The sequence below is a fragment of the Bos indicus x Bos taurus genome, chromosome 3, assembly GCF_003369695.1.
Source record: "Bos indicus x Bos taurus breed Angus x Brahman F1 hybrid chromosome 3, Bos_hybrid_MaternalHap_v2.0, whole genome shotgun sequence".
Taxonomy (NCBI): domain Eukaryota; kingdom Metazoa; phylum Chordata; class Mammalia; order Artiodactyla; family Bovidae; genus Bos; species Bos indicus x Bos taurus.
Genome location: NC_040078.1, coordinates 96,205,524 through 96,228,221, shown reverse-complemented (window position 1 = coordinate 96,228,221; position 22,698 = coordinate 96,205,524). Strand labels below are relative to the sequence as shown.

The 22,698-nt window shown below is 44.1% G+C and overlaps 1 protein-coding gene across 9 annotated transcripts in view; it reads left to right on the top strand.

Moving 5' to 3' along the window:
- Positions 1-22,698, top strand: part of ELAVL4 (ELAV like RNA binding protein 4) — a 160,805-nt gene that overhangs the window by 135,035 nt on the left and 3,072 nt on the right. For 7 of the 9 annotated variants that reach the window (XM_027537309.1, XM_027537311.1, XM_027537307.1 and 4 more), the window contains exons 3-6: positions 213-316; positions 15,812-15,965; positions 17,816-18,041; positions 19,676-19,714. In XM_027537309.1, the coding sequence (XP_027393110.1) occupies positions 213-316; positions 15,812-15,965; positions 17,816-18,041; positions 19,676-19,714 (523 nt within the window). Of the gene's footprint in view, positions 1-212; positions 317-15,811; positions 15,966-17,815; positions 18,042-19,675; positions 19,715-21,792; positions 22,372-22,698 lie in introns of those variants that run through there. The other 2 variants (XM_027537315.1, XM_027537314.1) reach the window with 2 other exon arrangements.

Sequence of the window (22,698 nt, the reverse complement as noted above, 5' to 3'; positions counted from 1 at the left end):
GAACTTATGAGTTCCCAGCTAGGGCAGCTCCTGTGAGTTTAAAGGCTGGCCAGAGTGAGAGATAAAAGAAATAGAAACTTCTCAACCTGAGAGTAAACCCTGGTATAAAAGGAACCATATACTAGAGGGTTTTGACACAGTGCAATGGGAAGTGTTACCTCTATCAAGATAATGAGCTCTCTCTCTCTTTCTCTTAAAAAATGTTTCCACAGGACAGAGTTTAGGGTATGGATTCGTTAACTATATTGATCCAAAGGATGCAGAGAAAGCCATCAACACTTTAAATGGACTCAGACTCCAGACCAAAACTATAAAGGTAAGAGGTTATATGTTATATGCCTCTTTATTTAGGAGACACTGGTTAAATTTCATCCTTTGATCTAATAAATCCAGGCTATGAGGGAGCTGGCGGTGGCTTCTTCATTTTTTCAAAGGACACTTACTATCTACTGTACTAAATGAGGGACACAGATCATTACAGAAGAACAAGGTGAGAGCTGAGTAGAAGGAGGGGACCACAGGCTATAGGACTTCCTATCCAGGGAGCAGGTAAGATGCCAGGGATGACCCACACCAAGAAGGCCGGGGACCCCAAGCCTTCAAAGATGGTCAGAGCAGAGCCAAGGGAAGAAACTGCTCTAGGTGGAGATAACACCACATGCAAAGCTGTGAAAATGTATATATACATTGTGAGTGAGGAATGACATACAGAACTCTATGACCTGAAATTCAGTGAGAAGATGATGAAAAGATGAGGGTGGGAGGTGGGCAGAGGCCTCACATGCTAGGCCAAACAGCTTGGCTTTACCCACAGGTAAAGAGGACTGTCTTAAACAAGACTTGAAAAGGAAGAATCAGTTATAAAGAAACACAGTGGTATAATAGGGATGGGTACTATAACATCTGGGAACATAGTAAAGGGATGACAGGAAAAGTAACATTCTAGCAATCCAGAAATAATCAGACTGGTAGGTAATATCTCAAGAGGGGTTGTTTTAAGTTAAAAAAAAAAAAAATCCAGTTACGCAGAGTCTAGTAAAAAAAAAAAAAATCCAGTTATGCAGAGTCTGCTCCTCCAGACGGAGGTTTCTGTGGCTGGATTGTCATGCTCTCGGTTCAAGTTTCAACCTGAGGGGATCCTTGAGGAGGCGGTGCTGTTTGCTTTTGGCCAGTGACCCCTGACAGTCGGTGGTGGTCTCCTGGATGGAGCCTGCCTCCTCCTCAGCCTCCCTTTCCCTTCTTCCCCTACCTACGGGCAGATTTCTGTTTGGGGGCAGCTGCCAGCCGATTAATGAGTCCCATCCTTCATAGCCTATTAAACCACGAGGAGGTGTCTCCTGGGCACTCTTATCCTCACGACAGCAGGTCTGACGCAAAATAGGACAAAAGAGAAACCTCTCCCAGAATGGAAATCTATAGATGGCACCAGCTCTTAGCATCTGAAAACACAAAATCAGAACTTTTTAGTTCAACAGACTACTTTTCTAACATCCAGATGGATAAGGAGGCTACCTGGTGTAAGATAATCTTAGCTGGGAGTTAATCAAAACAAAAAACAGAAACCTCTTTTGTGAATGTATTATGTGGTTATCTATTTTTTCTTTTCTACTCTTTCTGCCTTCCTTCCTTCCTTTCTACCTTCCCTCTTTCTTTCCTTCTTTCCTTTCCTTTAAGCCACTCCACTTTTGGAATTTCATTTAGCTTATTTCTAAAGATGATTGCTTTCCAGATCTCATACAGTCTGCTTCACCAAGACCCCAAAACGGGCTTGATTCAGATTGCCTCAGTCTCAGCTTAGAATCAGTCCCTGTGAGTTCTCTAAGGGGGAAATAATTGAGAGTTGTATAATTATGGAGTATCCTCTGAGAGGCAGGAGTGTTGATTTCTATCGAAGGAAAAACATACCTATTTTCAGTGCTTTGAGATGGGATGCTCTTGTCACCTGACTCTTAGATGAGGCCACACTGGGTTGATGGCTGTATTTGTGGGTTTGATTTTTCTCTGTTATCCAGTTCAGCATTAGAATGTCAGGCATTTGTTCCTCCCTAACTTGAACTGAGAAAGGTACTTTTCTTTCCTCTAGTTTTCTTAAAACCCAAGCCTCCCCAAGAGCTTATGATCAAATTCTCAGCCATCCATTCTGCTTTTTTTAAATAAAATATCCCATGAAGCTGTTGGGGATTCCCCAAAGGCTGAGTGGACCCGGCTTTTCTGACCTCAGAATGCACTCCTTGGCCCACAGTGCAATCAGGAGCAGTGCTTTGTCTCAGTGGATCTTAGAGACAAGGAACATTGATTATTTTCTTTCTGTGAAGAGTCAATCTGCCTCCTTCCCTTCTCTGTATCCCTTTCCCCACCCCCTCAGCCACCCTGTGCTCACCCAGCATCAAAACCCTGCCAACACGTTTGCACCCAGCAGTAACGTGGGCTTCCGTAGGATCCAAAATGCATGATGCCACGGCTGAATCAATAATTTCCATTCTCTACGACGAATGAAAATTTAATGTGCAAACCTGGGAATTTCAGCCCTTTCATTAAAGCAGTTTATTTGCCATACTAAAAATTAAGTTTGAGTGATAGGTTCCTTTATTAACTTTTCTTCCCTTTCCTAAAGGGACACAGTGTTTAAGGTAAAAATCATATTAAAGAGAAGGAAAAAACCAGACCCTTTTCCTGTGCTGTTAATAGTCTCATCATTTATTAATTTTTTAAAAATTGCTTTTCTGCCTTTCAGGCTGCTATTTACTTCTTCTGCATCAGTTTGCTTTAATAAGTGACATGAGATTTATCTCTTTGCTCTGACTCTCATGAAGGAATAGATAATTTGCCTATCTGAAAAAAATAAGTATCTTCTTTGGAAGCATGCATTATATAGATCTCCTCAGAACCATGTAGGTTTGCAAACTTTGGTCAAGTCTGTCTCTCCTTTTGCTTCATGCAAAACACATGAGTTTAAATGTACAGCACAGATGCAGGCAAACCAAGAGTTAATTACTAAGCTTTGAAGGTTAATAATAAGCAGCTAGATTCAGAGATAGTTCTAGGAAGCCTTGAGAAGTGGTGGAAACCATCGTGAGCCGGAGAGCACTAAAAAGGGCAGCTGTTCTTCAGCTACTGCTGATTATTTAGGCCCAGTTCATTGTCAGATCTTCCACTTATTCCGTAGAAGCCAAAATCTAGGTATTTTATGCCAAATCTCCCAATTTTGAAAGGTTGAATCAACTAAGAAATTTTTAGAGCATTATGTAGGCAAACCAAACAAAACTTAAAAGAGTTGACCTGTGGAGAAGTTTGCAACCTCTGAACTCAAATTTAGATACACAAACACTGTTTTGCGTTTTGAAAGTGAGTGATTCATTACTAGGTTGCTAGGAGAAGGTGCCCACAAATGATAGTTCCCTGTTAACAGATATTCCTCTCCCCTTGATTAGTGGGGATGTCTTGTAACTGTGCATGAATACTGAGGACCCATGGAGGGCGAGACCAAGTCTCTGTGCTCAAGGAGAATACAGTCTTGGTGCAGACACAGCATCAAAGCAGAAAAAAGAGACTGCTTCATTAAGTATTCCCCTCCAAGTAATGTAGATGACTGCAGATAACTTGCCTATTAGGAAGAAACAAGTATCTTCGTTGGAAGTATGCATTACCAAGATCTCCCTGGAACCATCTAGTACATGCTTGCAAAATGAGGCTGCAGAGGAATTGTTCTTTGAATCATAACTTCTTTAGTGGGAGAAAGTGGCCAGGTCCCCATCCCTCTGGAGATCAGGCTCAGAGATGAAGTGACTTGTGCAAAGGCACACAATTGGCCAGCAGTTGAGCTGAGTTAGCATCCAAAGATACTGTAAAAGAGTCTTCCAGGAGTTACTTGATAGGCGTGCATGAGCTTGAAAGGAAATAATAGTGATAGTAATGATACCTTACATTGAGTGTGTATAGTGTCTAACTCCTTTGCATTTCATGCTTAATAATATTTAACCCTTGAAGTTTCCCAAAGACTAGAAGCTTTACACACATCAGCTCTGATTCTTAAAATAATGATTCTCTCCCTTATACAAATGAGGAAACTGAGGCCCAAAGAGGTTAAGAGACTTACCTAGGATCAGTTAGTAAGTGAGATTTGGAGTAAGAAAAATATGTGTTAAAAATAACTCTGGCAATAGGTCGCCTGTGTTGGAATGTCACACCACCTGCTTGCTCAGCGGCACATGTATTCTGTGAGTGTGTGGGTGTGTATTTGGTTCTGTGCACACATGGGTTATACTCACTGGCAAGGGAAGGAGATATAAAAAGCAAACAGATGAATTGTGTGGCTCCTCTAGGTTCTTCAGTAAACAGATTTGCGGTTCAGGGCTTCTGCCATCCTTCTGGAGACAGACCTGACTTCAGATCATGTCTTCTCAGACCCCTACCTTCCAGGCCCTGCAGTAGGTCCTTAGGTGACCCAGAGACGACAGTGCCCTGCAGAGTCTTCCATCCATGTATGTCAGAGAGGCATAGGGTAAGGACCAAGGGGTTACTTACACTGACTAGCCCCGAAGACCCCAAACTGGGTCTTTTCTCAGCATTTCAACCCTAAACCCAATGAAGATAATTTGCCCCGTTTTAGGGCCTCAGAAGTGTTGTTTAGCTCCCCGTAACCCACTTTCTCCAACAGAGATCACTTTAGACTCCAAGAAGCATTGGGTTAAACGGCTGTGGATTCTGGAAAATAATTCCCAGTATCCCCTAAACTTCACAGTGGATGCCAGTCCAGTCCTGAACTTCCCTGTAGGCTTTACAAAACAGCTTCTGAATTTACTCTTTATTCCAGCTTCTCACTAAGAAGCACTCCCCTTCTTAGTGCTTCTTCAGAATGCAGTTGCAGTGGTCCAGCTCTTTGTTGCATGAATTAGGAACAAAGAAAAGTAGATGATTCTGTAGTAGTCTCAAAAGAGGGATATGTTTATCAAAAGTTTGGGCTGACATACAAGTGACACTGACCACCTCCAGTAAAAAGTGATCCAAAATGGAATTTGAGGATTTGGAATCCTAAAGCTCTGAGCAGTGGGACACCGTTTGGATTTTAACCCAAGTTTGAGAAGCAGGATTAGAGAAGCATTCAGTGCTCTGCCTCTGGAAGTTCCTCTCTCATGGAAGACACAAACACTCGAAGGAGCACCTCTAATGCAGGGAGGTGGGGGTGGCCACGGGGCTGCAGGGGTCCCCACTTGATTGGGGTAGAGGGGCGGGACTAGGAAGCTGTACCAGGTTTGAGCACAGGAGGGATCTAGTCAAAGTGAAGTTCCAAGAAATTCCATCCGGCAATGGCATGTCACTTGGGGTGTTTGACGAATGAGGCCAGTGGCCTGCGGGCTGTTATGCTAAGTTTTTGTCAGCCTTAGACTTTGGTTTTTCATCATCTCTATTAGGAGCTTTGTTTTACTCATTTTAAAAGCAAAGCAGGCTTATTTATAAATAATTTGGAAAATTCATTATCATCTGATGAAGGCAACATCAGCCATTCCCAACTCAACGCTGTTAACATTTTTGTATTTCCTTCCTTTTCCCATTGTATTACATTCAGAAATGATTTTGTGGCTTTTCTTGCCCTAATCATTGCATTCAGCTATTCCTCAAATTCTGAAACTGTGACTTTAAAGACAGCATTCCCAGAGCACAGTTCTTGTGCAAACTGAAGGTGTGAGTGATTTCAGGATTAGGTTTGGCTGAGGAGACACAAAGGCTGCTCCTGCCACTCTGCCTGAACCCAGGAGAGTTGGCACTCCATCAGGAGAGAGGGTGAGAGAGTAAGAAGGAAGCTTTATCATGAGGCAGCAGCCTGGTTCCAGACGGAGCAGGGCTAGAGGAGGGGAAGGTGTGTGAGTGAAGGCTTTTCAGAAGGGAAAAAAAACCTCTTTTCTCCAGGAAGGAGAGCAGTTCCTTTATTTCAGCCTCTCTTGCTCCGATACCGCTTAGCCATTTCTCCCTTTTCGCTTTATTCTTCTAATAGCACTAACGGTGCCTCCAGGGGAATCTTTCCACACTTGAGTTTCACAGGTTCCCGTTTGCCCCTCCCGCTTCTTTCTCTTGCCAGGGGTCGTCAGGGAGCCTCGCCTCCCTCCCTCCGCCCACAATCCACCTGCCTCGCTAAAGGCCTCCATTCCGCTGAGGCATCTTTTCTTTGCACTCGGCATAAGCAATTATTTCTCCTATCACTGCCCTTAATGCCTCCCGGAGAGTTAGCAGATCATTTTTTGCTGACGGATATCACCCCACCCAGAAATGATAGACTACCTCCCTCAGTCTCATTAATAATAAAAAGGCATTTGTCTCTCCTCCTCCATTATGGCTGTAGTCAGAGCCAGTGTGGGAGTGCTTCCCGGCCAAGGTCAGCAGGGGCGGCTGGATCACTGAATCCCCAAGGAGTGAAGAGAGAGAGTGGCAACACCAGTGAAAATGGGAGACCCGTTTACCCCAGCAGTACAGGACCCTCTTTCTCTCCTGTGATAGATTCTTTTCAGCTGCTTTGCTTCCCAGGGCCCTGTTAACTTGCTCTGAGTGAATAATTTCAGATACAGGTATAGGAGTTGGAAAGATGGAGATACAGTTAGTGAGGTTCATATGTTTCCAGTATCTTAAAGGTCATCCACAGTGCCCCGTGTCTGGGAGACAGGAGAAAATTGGGCAGGTACAGGTTACAAGCACACCTAGGTTTTCATGTGGAATGAGGCTTAGGGCCTTTAGCTGGCTGCCAGTGTAAAAGATCCCACAATGTGATGTGAGCTGCTTAAAAACAATCGTCTACCTCAGCTGTCTTAGGAGAATTGTCCACTCCAGATCCTAGGAAGCAGTGGTCCTTTCTGGTCTACTCTGGTCAACCCATCCCAGGTGTCTTGTTTCCCATTCTCAGCTCCGTGTTTTGAAAGGACCAGACACTATAAGGCTTGTTCAGAGGCAAATGAAGAAGACAGCCAGATGGTCCTGCACTCACGTATTCACCCACAGTGGTTGCTCTTCCATTCTCTAGAGAGGAAAAAAAAAAGTCTGCAGTGACTCTGAAGCTCAATCTTGTATGTCCAGAATCTGAGAAGACAATCTTTGTGTCTGTCATTTGCCTGGGGTCATAGTGAGTCCCTGACTGTCAGAGACATTCGTATGGAGTCATTGGGGATGACTTAGAGGGACTGCTATAGCAGACTGGAGTCTGACTAAATGATCCTAAAGGTCCCTTGTAGCTCTAAGTTGCTATAACTTTGTGTTGTTTCTGGACTTTGAACTGTTCTGTCAAGTATAATTGCCACTAGCCACATATGGCTATTTATATTTGAATTTAAATTGATAAGTTAATAAATGAAAAGTTCAGTTCCTCATTCACACTAGACACATTTGAAGTACTCAGGAGCCACATGTAGATGGTGGCTACCACGTTGAACAGCACAAATCTAGAACTTTTTCTGAAAGTTCTCTTGGGCAATGCTGGCCTAGAGCATCAGTGGCCCTGGAGAATAAAAGATCATTTCTCCATGGTTACCGTGAAGCCCCAGAGCAAACCAGCTGGTCTGTCAAAGGTCATAGAGCCACATCCCTCTCTCCTTCCCCTTTGTTGTCCATTCAAAAGAGCTCTGAGTTCAGACGGAGTCAGATCCAGCTCCGTTAAAAATTACTAGGATGACCTTGGACAATTTAGTTTATTTCTCTGGACTTATTTCCTGATCTGCAGAATGGTTCCTTCCAACTTTAACAGTATAGCTAATAAAATATTATAGCGTGATCTTTCCAGCTTGGTAATTTTCCAAGGAAAGTAGCAGCTTGTGCCAAGTACGTGGCTTCTATTTCACTGTCCACGTTAGCCTGGCATAGTGGAAAGATCCCAGAGTCATATCCAGCACTGGCACAGTGCTGGCTGTGTGACTTTGGACAAGTACTTGTCACACTGAGCCAGAATTATCTCACTTATAGGTAATCCTGGTTTATAGGGAATTCTCAAGATGCTTCCCAGAATGAAGATGATAGTGAATAGGGTTACCCCAAGGTAAGAATTACATAGAGAGAGGGGAAGACTTTTCCCCATCTGCATGTTTCAGAGATACATGAAGAATGAATCTGAGTCTCACTTTGTGTAGTGGAAAGTATTATGGAGCTTTCAAGAGGCCACAGCAGTCTTACCAGTATAGTGAGAGTCGGAAGTTGCAATTTAGTGAGGACACTCAGTATCTTAAGCCCTGAGTCTGAGACCAGCTCTTCCACTAACCAGGCCATGAAATCTTTAGCACATCTCTCTCCCTTCCAGGGACCACTAGACAGACCACAAGGTGCTTATACCAAGTAATCCCCCTTGATAATTTGATGGGCTTTTAAAAAGAAGTTGTAAGGCACATGAATTCTATCACCACACCCCTTTTTAAAAGAAGTCTTTATCCAGTCTACTGTGTACCAAATACTTTCATGATATTGTTGGATTCACTTCATATCCATGGGTCCCTCTAGCTCCTTCTTTACATCTGAGTCAGTTCCTGGGAAAAGAGCTAAAATGTGTTCCATATAGTACATTACACATTTTTTTTTGCTTCAGTTCAAAGAATGTTATTGAGTTCCTGCCCTCTATAAAGCTTGGAGACTAGATGCCACAGAGAGTCTGCAGAGACCACCAGAATGCTCTTACTTTGGGGGAGATGAAATGTTAGCACAGATGGTTGTGATGGGTGGGAGGGTGTGATAGCTACTGTCATTGAAATGTGTATCATCTGCAGAGTCTGAGGGGAGAGCAGGCCTTTGTGCCTGGGCTTCACGGAAGAAGTGGCATTCAGTCTGAGCCTGGAAGGATGAGCAGGAGTTCATTTTACCATGAGGATGATGGATAGCAGGAACAGAGACATTTTGTTTGAACTGAGGCTTAGGCTGCTTAGAGGGGTTAGCAGGAGATTAGAGGTGGATCCAGATCCCAGAGGACCTTAGATGCTCAGGTAAGGGATTTGAGCTTCCATCACAAGGTGCTGGAGAAACACTGAAGGTTTTGAGCAGGAAGAAGCAGCACAATTTTAACTCATTAGAGGGATTTCCCTGGTGGTCCAGGAGTTAAGACTCCACACTCCCAATGCAAGGGGCCCAGGTCCGATCCCTGGTCAGGGAAACAGCTACCACAAGCTGCAACTGTTTGCACGCTGCCGCTGAAGATTCTGCATACCACAACTAAAAGGATCCCGCACGCAGCAACGAAGAGCGTGTGTGCCACAACTAAGACCCAACGCAGCCAATAAGTATTAAAAAAAAAAAAAAAAAGAACTCATTAGAAACAGTACCATCAGGTCTTGCCCCTGATAGAAGGACATCATATACTAGGTGGTGGGTGGGGAAAATATGAGGCGTGGGGCCACGTAAGCAGACACCTGTCCTGTCTGTGGGCAGGGCTGCAGCCATAGGCACAGGAATAAGCTGATTCTCACAATAAAAACTCTCTTGTCTAGGAACTGGCTGGCTGCTTTCTTCTCTCCCTACTCCCGGAGGTGGGATCAGAGGTCCCAGGGAGGGTTTGCTCCTAGAAGGCCTTGGAAGCACCAGAGTCTGTTCTCTGCTGCCATCCTTCCGGTCTCTTTGGAATGAATGTCCCCAGGGACGTGTATGTTCTGGGAAGTTTCTGCTCACTCAGAGAGTACTGTGTTACAACAGACTGGGGAAAATCTGCAATCTGATCTTCTGAAATAAGTGTATCCTCTGCTAAACTAATAGTCCTGCATGTCAGGGGTTGTTGTATTCATCTTTGTACCGCCAGTGTCTAGCATCAGGCGTTAGTACACAGCAGTTGTTTCAGAGCCCTATTGATTGAACATTTGCTGTGTGGCAGGCATCTGCAGAAGGGAATGGCATGGGAAATCCCATGGACAGAGGAGCCTGGCGAGCTGCAGTCCATGAGGTTTCAAAGAGTTGGACATGACTGAGCAATTTACCACTTTCACTTACTATGTGCCAGGCATGGTGCCTAAGAATCATATATGCATCAGCTTGTTTAATGCTCTATTAGCTCTATTAGGAAGCTTCCAAACTAGGTGATTCAAGTGATAAGCTCAGAAAGTGTAAGTGACTTACCCCAAGCTTTACCATTTGTAGCTAGTAAGTGATTAGGATTCAAACCTACATCTCTCTACCAAAACCCTTGCTCTTAACCTCTGTCTCTTTCCCATTGCTGAAGAGATGCTCCATTTCTGTTAAAGTAACATAAATGAGAGCTTCCTTGGAGTTATCTGTCTCAAAATACAGTTGTCTGATGCTCTAAATATGACGTATCAGTGAGACCCACAAGATAAGGGGTGATGAGGACAGGAAGGATGCTCCTAGTATGTGGAACCAGAATAGAAATAGGAGAAGATTAGAAGCTATGGGAGAGACAGGTTTGAATTCAGCAGAAGGAAGAACTTTCCACTAGTCAGTGATGGCCAGTGATTACATAGGATGCTTCCTGTCCTTGGAAATGCATAAGGTGGTTGGCCAACTGTCTTACATCCTGCCCTGAACTTTTGAGCTCACTTCCAGCATCAAATTTCTATGAAACAAATTTCAAAGATAATGCATTCTGCTGAGATCACCATTATCACTTGTCACCCTTACCACTTACCGTGAACTATGGTTGTGGAAATGAACAGTTTTGTGAACAGAACACCAAGCTCATGAAAACATCCTAGAAAATGCTAGAGGTCCTTGTAATTCAAATGAGCTCAACAAATGACACCTCTGTTTTCTACATCCAAGTTTTTAAGCCAATTGAGAGATAAGACAGAAAGAAAAACTATGGAACCCTAAGTTCTTTATTACTGATTAAGGCCCAAAGGCTTCTGTGGACACTTTGAACTTCTTAACACAGAACCCCATGCTTTGACAAACTAATACACTATGTCATGGGTGCTTTGGACCCCATAGGACTCCCCACACGAGAGCATAGCCGACTCCCATAGAACATAAAAGCGGAAATAGAAAGTGGACTTCCAGCTGGCATCTGGCTCCCAGAAGGGAGGAAGCAGGCAGCGTCTGTGGCTCACATGCTCATTCCCTTTATTAAAGCCTATTCAGAGCCATTGCACCACTTCCCTGGAGAAGAGGGGATGCAGGGGTACAAAGGAGCTGGACGTTATCCAGGAGGCATCCTCCATGTGGAAGGAAAGTGAGTCTCCCCCTGGCAGGAACAGCCCTCTGCATTGCACTCTCCACCTGTTTGCTTACTCTCCTCACTGGACTGTGAGATCCTTAAAGAAAAAACCCTCCCAGCAGAGGGCCTGGCACACAGTACATGTTCAAGAAAGGGATGAATGAGTGAACACTCACCTTCTATACCAGTGTTTTCCTAAAGAAGCCCCTTTCCTCTCATCTCACCCTCCTTGTAGCACTCAAGACCATGTCTTTATCATGCTTTCCAAGTGCCCTCTTTTTCTGTTCCATGTTGGGTCAGACGAGGGCCACAGTGTTGCCAGATGATTCAGGAAAGGTTTTCCCCAGGCCGTGTTGTTCCTGCCACGCCCCAGCTGTGAGCAGGTGAAGGTACCTGTGAGTGCTGCGCAGCGAGGGGCAGATCCCGCCTTGGTCCTGCTGCCCCATCTGGGACGAATGACAGTGCCTGCCTTCCCACCTTGGTGAGAATCGCTGAGAGCAGCCTTGTGAAGTCACTTTGGAAAGTGAAAAGTACTTTGTAGATGGCAGGCAGAGGAATCTGTAGGAACTTGCTAGAGGAAATTCATGGCTGTGAAGTGGTAAAGGATGATCCCAGGCCCCACCAGTCTGATGGAGGAGGACAGAGCTTCTATAAGTGTTCACTAGTCATGTTCCAAATGGTTGCTTGTGTGGTCAAATTGAAAGATGTGCCCTATGGGAGCTAGCATCCCAGGGTGACCCACAAAAGTCAGTCTGAGTCATCCCATAATAATATTTACTAAGTAGATTCTAAATTCTAGGTATGTGCTAGATGCATTAAGTCTGATGTCTTAATTCTTTTTGAAAAGCCATAGAAGGAGAATTCTCCTCCTTTTTGTCAGTAAACAAACAGACTTATCAAGATCGAATTACTTGCCCAAGGTCACAAAGTTAGTGAGTACTGGAGGCAGCCCACATCTCAGAAGCTCTGTGCTGTACTGTCCCTCTTGCAGAGAGTAGGAATAACTGTAAGCATGTAGGAACAGGAAGGGAGAGGGAGTTTGGAGTGACTTGATCTTCCGACAAGATCATTTGTATAGTCACCTGCCTTTGGGCCGCCCTTCCCCAGAGAGAGGAGTGGTCTCCCTACTCCAGCTCCTGAGATTCAGAGCAAGATTGGTGCAGGCATAGAAATGCCAGTCTTGTCTTCGGAGATTCTGGATGAAAGAAGTGAGCAAGACCCAGATGGTCTGAGACTCAGGGTTCTTTAGGGCACTTCCAGTGTTGGAAGCCCTGGGTTCTAGTGGGGTTAATAAACAAGCAATTGTGTTAAATGTCAGGACGGAGCTAAAAGTCAATGATGTTTTTAGAAATATTTCAGCCTAACAAAGGGCCTGAGACCTGTAGTCACTCAGTTAGGATTTAACAAATGTATGAAGAAACTTGAAAAGTTTTCATAATGGGACAAGCATTTGGATACTGAATGTGGGAAGGTCCGTTTTCTGTTATTTTTGTCCACTCCCACTTCTGCAGGTTTCCAGGATGGGGGACTAAGAGAAACGATAGACCTAAAGTTCCAAATAGAAGAGAAAAATTAAGTGGGATTTAGGCTTTGGTGAATGATTGAGGTGCTGTTCACCCTTGAGATCTGTCGCTGGGCTGGGACTGGAGTATGTTGTAGTAATCCTTCCCAGCTGAGATTCTGCCTCTGTCAGAATCCTCTTCTGGGGAATCGATTTTGGTTCTGTCATTAACTTTCCTGTGCCAGCTCCTTTTCCCTAGCAGGCCTGTCCCCAGCCTGCTCTCCCCTGTACCCCAGCCTGCTCTCCCCTGTACCCCAGCTCAGACTGCCTAGAACTAAGGGGATCAAGGTCATTACTACCCATTATGCATTGATGGGGTGCCAGGCAGGCACTGCCCTATGCCCTCAACCTTCACCATCTCTTTTGTCCTCACAGCAGTGGAGGGTCATCATCAGGCGATGGTTCCCTGACCCCACCACACAGTCATACAACCTGTCTCCCCACCTGTCTCTCCCCATATAGCCCTGGAACGGCACTCACCTTGTGGCATTATGATAACTGGTCCATTTGTTCACCATTCGTCTCTGCAGCTCATTTGTTCAGTACCTGCTGTGGTGTTGCCTGTTGCCGCTGTTGGACTCGGAAGTCCACTGGGGCAAGAGACCATGCCTGTTCTTGCTTGCTGTGTATCCCCAGCATACAGCACTATGCCTGGCTCATAGTAGATCTTCAGGAAATGTTTTCTAAGACTGGCCTCTAAATCTAGTTCTTGAACAAGATTCAGTCCTTCCTACCCCAGATTCTGGAGAATAGGAGACTTATCTCTTAGCTCACAGCTTAGCCAATAAAGCTATGATTCTGGATGCTGAACTCTCAGTGATCCCCCTAAGTGGAGGAATTCAAGCTGCAGTTAACCCAACATGCCATTAATGCCCGAGTCATTCATTATGACCTGTGGGTGTTCATTCACTCTTTCAGTAGATGTTGAGCACCCTGTGAGAGTCCGGGTAAGGAGCTAGAACCACAGAGATGAATGAGACACACACACGCAACGCATGACCTCAAGGAGATCAGCAGACTAGATAGAGAAGTGGAGAATCAAGGTCAGAATGGGTTAAGTACCATGGATACCATCAAGAGCACTGCCAGGGAGATTTTTAAGAGGAGGTAAAATTAGGGAAAGCCATCTAGAGAAGGTGGCGTTCGAGCTGGACCTTAAAAGGGCCATACAATTAGGACCTGAGGAAGTAGGTGGGAAAATGTTCCCTATGAACAAAAGCATAGAGATGGGGACGTATGTTTTTGGGAGCATGAAGATCATTCAGATAGTTAATTTGTCAGCAATCGGCAGGGGTGAGATAAGGGTGACCCTCATTACCACAGACATATCACTGTGATGTTTTTATTTTCTTCTCCCTACCGCTCTCTCCTCATGCCTAAGAAAAACAGTTCTGCTAGATTATAACCTGAAAGGTCAGGGTAGGACAGCCTTATGTGGAGTGATGTCCTGTCTTGGCAGTCACATGGTCCTTCAGTCCTCCCCCCTAAATGCACACACAAGGACCTTCCATGCAAAGACCTTCCTGCATGTCGTCCATTTGCTGGGAAGGAGCCTACAGAAGCCACACGTGAGTTTCTGGAAGAGGTAGACGCTGCTGACAGGATTCCTTGCTCCACTGGCAGTAGGAGGCCAGCGAGGCAGATTCGTCACTAGCATCATTTTATCTGTTGAGTCAACATCTATTTTTAGGTGTGGAACCCATAAAGGGACCTGGCATCTCTGCATGGAAAGGGGTAGAGTGAGGGGATACACTCATCCTTCATGCCCCTCTGTGGGATTCACTGCTAGACCCATTCTCAGAGGCAAGGTCTGCTTCACTGATGGAGGTTTAGTTCCTAATGCCTAAGGTCCAATTTAATGCATACAATTCCTTTTGCAAACATGCTTTCGTGTGTGCAGATCACACATACACACAAGCATACCCACTCATTCCCTCACCCCTGTAGTCTTAGCAGGTCCTGTGAATTGTTTATACAAATTAAATAAAACTGAAAAATGCTAAGGCATATAGGTCCCTTCCTGTCCAACATTGTCAGATGTGCTCTGAAATGACTGTTTTCATCATCTATTCTGAGCCATAACCGCCGCAGAAATAGCTTTAGCAGGAAAATGCTTTTGTTAGACTAGCTGTAAATTATATTTCAAATGTCTGATGTTGTTTTCTTAAAAAAATAAATAAGTAAATGAAAGTCTAAAATTAATGACTGCTGGGGTTTGCTTTGCTTATGTGTACTGCTACAGATTTGGCTTCTTGCAGATGGAATTTCAGATCTGTTTACACTTCTGTGTTAGCTTTTTGGGGAGGAAAAAAAGCAGTTGAGAGATCTGGGAGGACAAATTTATAAAGTCAAACTTATTATAACCATCGGAGAGGCTCGCGTCTCTCTCCACTGGCCTCTCCTCCCTCCTTCCCATCGTGCCCTCATTTTTGTTTATTGTGGTTTTAGCTGCTCTGCTTCCAAGTTCGAAGGCAACTGGTTCTTGCAGATGCTATGACAAGGTCACATATCTAGTTTCGCAAGCAGATGTTCATTCAGCCCCATTTCACCAGCACTTTGTCATTCAGCGAGAGCAGACCTTGTGGGAACAGATTGGAACAACACAAAGGATGGGACATTTAAAAAAAAAAAATCTTGCAGAGAACCTGATCGCTTTTTATGTGTTCAAGAAGGGACTGGGGGTTGGGGGTGGCAAGGAAAGAAAGCTGCAGAGCAGAGTTTCATGGGGATTTTTTTTTTTTTTTGGTTTATTCAAAAATTATTATGTGTTGGATACAGTAAATCATCTATACACCCACATCCAGGAGGTAAATCTTCAGAACTCCATGCGTGGGTTGTTCTGCATTTAACAGCTGCCATACAGTAGCTATTTTGTTCTGCACTTAGAGACCCTCATCTGTGCATTTGTTTTAAGTTATCATCCACTCTCCTTTTGTTCCTCTATTGCTGTTCTCCTGGTGCTCATTACTAGTCCAAGCACAACTAAAAATCTGGGAACTACAGAGTTAGTTATTTGAACTGACACTGTGAGTTAGAATGATAGACGCGGGGCTGTCGTCTCGGTTGTGGACTCTGTCTCTACTTGAAAGGTGTTGCCTGTAATGCATTTAGCACCTCTTGCCTTTTCCTAGGTCTCATATGCCCGTCCGAGCTCTGCCTCAATCAGGGATGCTAACCTGTACGTTAGCGGCCTTCCCAAAACCATGACCCAGAAGGAACTGGAACAGCTTTTCTCACAATATGGCCGTATCATCACCTCACGAATCCTGGTTGATCAAGTCACAGGTGAAGTATTTCTAGGCTATTTCCTTCCTTTGGGTCTGTGCCCTGTGACCCACCGGAGCAGAAGGGTAATGGTCACTTAGGGAAAAGGGTATGGGTCATAAGTAGGCAGCTTTCTGACTTAAAAGAAAGACTTTTTATCAATCAACGGCTGAAATTTAAAATGGGCCATCCTGGGAAGTAGAAGGACTCCATCATGGGAATGGTTCCAGCAGCAGCTAAACCACTTGGCAGAGTTGTAAGGAGGATTCAGCCATCAGGCTGGGAGTGGGGCTGAATGACCTTCAAAGTCTCTTTCAACCCTCAACCAAATAACATTACTTTTGCATGTGAAAAGAACCTCTGTGTATAGCTCTGTCTGCTCTGATAGCACTGTAGAGTTAAAGGGAAACTGAAACTGGCTCATTTCACAGGTAAGAGAGCAGAGGTCCAAAGTGGGACACCTGTCCAGTTAGTGCAGGGATAACCCAGGATTGGATCCTGTGGTACTTGGGCTATCATAAAGAAAAGCAGCTGCCACCACCTCTCAGTAAGAAAGGCACCCAGGTTGCATTTTTGATGACAGAAGGTTTTCACCTACTCTAATTAAAAACATCCCCTGAGAGTCGTTTGAAAGTGAGTGTTAGTCACTCAGTCATGTCTGACTTTTTGTTCCCCCATGGACTGTAGCCCACCAGGCTCCTCTGTCCATGGAATTCTCCAGACTAAAATACTAGAGTGAGTTGCCATTCCCTTCTCCGAGGGATCTTTCCGACCCAGGGATCCAACCCGGGTCTCCTGCATTGCATGCAGATTCTTTACCATCTGAGCCACCAAGAGAGTCATTTAGCGTGTGTTTATCATCTGATTATTGCAACAAACCTCACTGAAGGCAGCTCTGCCCCAGATGCTAGGCAGAGGAACACCAGAGATCAGGGACAAAGGTGTCACAGCCCCATTCTTACAAGACCACAGTGTGATGAGTACCAGCTAGAGCTGCCCAGCGCCCCAGGAGAGCTCAGGAGGTGTGCTGTGCCTGGTAGGCACTGATGGAAGGGAAGTCTCCATCAAGGGGATGGTGTTTGAACGGAGTTTTAGAGAATGACTTGAAGCTGTCCGGTGAGAAAGAGAGATAGAACATTCTAGGTGGATAGGATATATCCCATAGAATAGGTGATAGGACATACCCAAAGGCATGGAGTCAAGGAGGAACACAGCCTGTTCAAGGAATATCTGGCAGTTAGTTTGGCTTACATGAAGTTCAACAGGGAGTTGGGACCAGATCATCAGGGGCATTAAATGCCATGCCAAGAAGTCTGGAGTTCCTCTGTATGCCACCTGGAGCCATGGAAGGGGTTTTTATGGGTTTTGTTCATTTGTTTTTCTGCCTTTGGAGTAGGGAACAATGAGGAACAGGTACATTCACAGGGTAAAAAACAGAAAAGGTACAAAAAGGTATAAAAGGTGTTTTTAAAGGGTATCGTATGGTCAGAGTTTGCTTTCAAATGGATTATTTAGCTGCCAGGTACGGGGAGCACATTGAAGGGCTAGAAACTGGACAGCGGATGATCAGTTACAGCAACTAAAGGAAGGCTTGAGGGCTGAGCAGGATGGTAGAGGAAAGCAGGAAGGGACAGATGTGAAATATGCCTGTGTTCTGTGGGCAGGAATTGCCAGCCCAGAGCCATGATGGCAAAAAGGCAGGCAGATGCATTTTGATGGGTGAGAGAGATTCAGGAAGCCAGGCTCAGCCCTGGCCCCACAAGTGGGCTGACTCCCCTAGAAACATTGATGGGACTCAGCCCATAACTTCCTGGGGATCTTTACCAGTTTGGTTTGTTCACTGTTTGCAAAGGCTCTTTCTCTTTCCCCAGGAGTGTCCAGAGGGGTGGGATTCATCCGATTTGATAAGAGGATTGAGGCAGAAGAAGCAATCAAAGGTCTGAATGGCCAGAAGCCCAGCGGTGCTACGGAACCGATTACTGTGAAGTTTGCCAACAACCCCAGCCAGAAGTCCAGCCAGGCCCTGCTCTCCCAGCTCTACCAGTCCCCTAACCGGCGCTACCCTGGCCCACTTCACCACCAGGCTCAGAGGTTCAGGTAGGTGTACCCACAGGGGCAAGAGCCCCACTACACAAGTACAGAGCTGGGCAAGAGCCAGGGAAGCCCTTGGCCCTGAAGGATGTGGCTGAGTGAGGACATCTGCCCCCTGGAATCACTGTGGGACACTCCCCCTGAACCTCAGTTTCCACTGCTGTAAAATGTGATGACTGGGCCAGGATGCTCTTCTAAGCCCCCTTGCAAACTAGCACATGACTGTGATTAAACTTCAGATTCTTTAATTGAAACAAATTTCTACATTTAACCAGATAAGAAGGTTCAGTTTCAACAGGAGTTCATCACAGATAAGGAACTACATTCAGCAGTTTAGACTTAAGGCTAAGGCAGTGAATGACTTTTAATGAAGTCAAAGAAAAGAGTAGCCCAGGAGGCATGTCCTTGCCAAAGGGAGTGGTCTGGTCTGCTCTCCTCTTTCTCTTGCTTCTATTGGGTTGGGTGGGGGGATTAACCCAATCTTCTGTGTTAACTTCACTCTGACATTAAGTCAGCAGACTTTGGGAAGGCAAAGAGGAAGACTTTGTCCAAGCCTTATTTGCATTTCCCTGAGGTACCCAACCCCTAGGAAGCTCCAGGTGCAGTGGGACGTTCTCCTTCTCCTGGGACATTTCTGAAAGGCAGATATCTCTCCATGAAGGCAGTCTGACATTGACCAGTCTCTACTGTGCAAGAGATAAGAATATTCTTAACCTACCCATAATAATTCTAAATAATTATTTTAGTTGACCCATGCCCTGACTTCCCTTTAATGAAAGGGTCTTTCTCTTTTTCAAACATCACATAGATAATAGGCCCTTCCATCTGGCCACAATGAGGAGAAAAATCAGCCTCCGAATGTCCTCCCATGCCCCCTGAATATGAAACGGTTAATGATTTCATGAAGAGTCCAAGTCATTTAATTTTTATTTTGTGCGAGAGCACATGCAGTATTTATGTAAAAAGCCTTTCCAGCAGGCTTCTAATGGTGGAAACTATGGTTACTACTGCCCCATGATGTGAAAAGCTTGTCCCTGAGTAAGATACTGAATATGAAGGAGATTATAACAAAATGGCAATTTGCTGGGAGGTGCTTTCAGGTTGTCAATAGTAAGCTAATTAAAAAAAAAAAAAAAGTCTGAACCCTCAAACTCCTTCCTGCCCAAAAATGTGTGTGGTAAGAAGATTTAGTTAAAATATCCAGGCTAATAAGAAAGATCCATTCTGATATGCATGATGTGTGTGCATGTATTGTTAATCCGTAACAGAGACCTTTATTCATAAATTTCATTACAGTAAAAGTGAACAATATAAGAAGCCATTAGTCCCTTTTTAAAAATTTTCACACACAACATATATAATATCCACACATGTTCTAAGAGATGGGGCGGAGTGAGATTAATTTAGACCTTGAAAGAAAGGAAGGTTCATTTAGACACTTGCTTTAAACTCTAGCATTGACCTCAACATGAATTACGTTAGGTAGGAAAAGGGGAAACTACCAGTGGATAGGCTCCTGAGCACCGGGGAAAGTTTTTGAGCTTTTCTTCTTTGAAAATGGAGCATTCTTATTAATAGTTCCATTGAGCGATCTTGCCATCTGTGAGGCATTAACCCAGAGACCCTCCTTCTCTTTGCAGGCTGGACAATTTGCTTAATATGGCCTATGGCGTAAAGAGGTAATTAAAACTCCACAGATTGCCAGATGTCCGTGTTGGCACAGACTGGGGCTAGAATTTTTTTTTTTTTTTAATTCACTAACTTTACTTTTTTTTTTTTTTAATTCTTCCTTTTTCTTCCACCAGCATGTCAGATTCTTTTTTACTTTCAGACCTCAGTTGGTTTTGTTTCTTTTAGGGCACACAAGTGTGTTTGTGTGTTTCACTTTTTCTTTTATTTGCAGGTGGGCTTCTCCTACGGTTCAGGTGCCACAGCTACCAAGCCCTTGATAATCTGGTCCTCGAATAGCTCCCCTAAGAGGGAAGGCTGTGACTCTTTGCCAGCTGATTTTGCAAACTTGCAAGGCAACTGTTTTGCATTAGCGATGCCAAGATTCACTTAAGAGGGCAGATTCCAGCGAATCAAAATTAGAACATTTTGCTTATCATGGTTGACAATCTTATGATTGCCAGTGGAAAAATTAGATTTTGGACTACCAGCCCTGGCCAAAGCATGAATAAATGCGTGGGTGACCTTATGACTCCTGCCCCCACCTCAGTGTTCATTTCAGGGCACAGTTTGAGAATAAAGTGTATCTGTGTGCACCTCAACCAGAGGTTTCTTTTGTTACAGGTTTTAGCAGTAATTATCAGTCCTCCCTTGGTTATATGTGTATGTACGTTTTAAACTTGCTGTTTCCTTTATTTAAAACCTTTTTGTGGGATCGAGGGTTCAAACAGAGTCAAAGTTTGGGGGACTTTCTAAATGTAGTCACAGGAGTGTTCCAGACCTAGTCTGAAAACTGAATCTGTAAATTGGGTGCTATATGTCACTGTGTCCATGAGATTCCCACGTGTACTTTTGATAAGCCCCATTGAGCTCCCAGGGACATAGCATCTTTCTCATCCTGCTCTGCAGAGCTGCACACTTTAATTCCCCTTCCTACTGTCAAGGGAAAAAGTGTGGTCATGAGTAGTCTGAATCATTCTCCCCATATGAGGCGAGTCTTTCACCACTTGGCTGTGCAGGGTAAGTGTTGGGTTGCCCAAAAACTTTGCTTGAGTTTTTCTATAACATCTTATGGAAAAGCCCACACATACTTTTTGGCCAGCCCAGTATCCTGCTCTGGAAACCGGCACACAGTAGAGGAAGTAACTGGATTGCAGACTTCACTCTCAAGGCACCAGCCTCTCGAATCGCAATCCCAGCCCCTGTGAGATTAACTGTGAATTACCTCCATGGATCTGGCACACGGCTTGCCTGTTCCCACATTTTACATTTTTCCCAGCTCTGTCCCATACCTTTGCTCCTCTTGGACTTAGTGAGATGCTATGAAGAGAGTGATGCTTATATACAGATGAGGTCAGGGAAGACAGCACACACGCTGCCATCTTCTCCAGTTCCCCACCCATAGTTAAACATCACGAGTCGATAAGAGCATTCTCTTTTCCTACTAAGCCCAGATTTGGATCCAGAGTCCTTCCTACCAAAGTGCTCAGGTAGCATTACCACCTGCAGTTGAGGCTCTACTTGAAACCTCTTTGCTAGCCCCTGACTTTGGCTTTATAATATTTAGCTGTTCTCTACCTATGAACTGAAAGAAGTCCGTTGACTTAGTTGGAGGAGAGAAAGTTGAGAAGACAGTCTTCAGAAATAATGCAAATAACAATTACATATGGATTTGCCCTTCTAAGAATTCGTACCATGATGATTTGGGTTTTGTCCTGTTAATTTGTTTTTAAGTAAGAGGGAAGATTGACTTAGTGAATAATACCGAAAATAATATCTGTTGAGTTGTTGTGTTTAGCATATTTTCAGGAGCCATTTAATTATTTAAATAGTTAGATACAGAGTATTCTTTCATAGGACTTTCAAATCCTATGTGTATATGGATATATGCTTATTTTTAAAACAGTCCTAAATGACACTTAATCCATTCTCTTCCCCAGTTTTTGCTTCCTCTCCTTCTATCCCTCTCTTCAGGAAAAAAAAAAAACACTAACCAAATGAAAAGCAAATACTAGTCAGTGTATAGAATCAAAATACCCGTATAAGTTTGGTATAAGTAAAATGTTAACAAATATTTTTTCTGCTGTAGGCACTGGTAACCTAATTGTTTCATCTGATGCATCCATCATGAATCACATACATATTTTATCAGACAATGAATAGTATCTGAAGGATTGTTTTTCTTTCCAAGATTATGTGAAAACTGAGAAGATTTCGAAGCCTAATACAAAAGTAGTCATAATAGGACAAATAACAGTTTCCTGCTTTTCTAATGTACAGTGATTCAAGATATGTAAATGTGCAAACCACTTGAAATCTCACTCCTGTGACGCTTAGAAATGAATTCCAGATAATATAGCATCAAGGAGTGATCACCTTTATTATTATTGCTCAGGGGTTTTTTTGGAACTCTCTTGAATAAATGCTAAATGAAACATAAGCTGCCCTTTGGAGTAATAACAAGTCTTGTCTGTTCATTCTCATGTATCTCCATCCTCAATACTGTCAAGAGATCTTTAACGATTGTTAAGTCAAGGGACTGCAAAGATGGTGGACTTGAGCACTTCTAGGGCCATCGCCTAGACTTCCTTAAAAAAAAAAATTTCCCAAGCATTGACCTCTACCAGTGTTATTCACCTATTCAATCAATAAACAGTTATTGAGTGTTTTCTATGTGTCATGTCTGTGAGATTCCTGTATGGCTTCCACTGAATAAAGAAATAGAGTGAAAGGATGGGTGAAGTAGGGCCCCTTCTATGAAGAGTTCACTATCTACTGTGGGGAGGGAGGGAGAGGATCAGGGTGAGACACCCTATGAACATATACTGTGATAGCGTGACAGAGCCTTGCTCTGAGAGTTCTTCCTGGTTTTTAGGAGTTGAGCTAGGATTTTCTCTTGGCATTTACATGCCTTAGCCAGTCTAGCTGTTCCCATCAGAAGAAATGCCACAGACATTAGTTTTTGCATTTTGGTTTTTAAACCCTGAAGACTCTC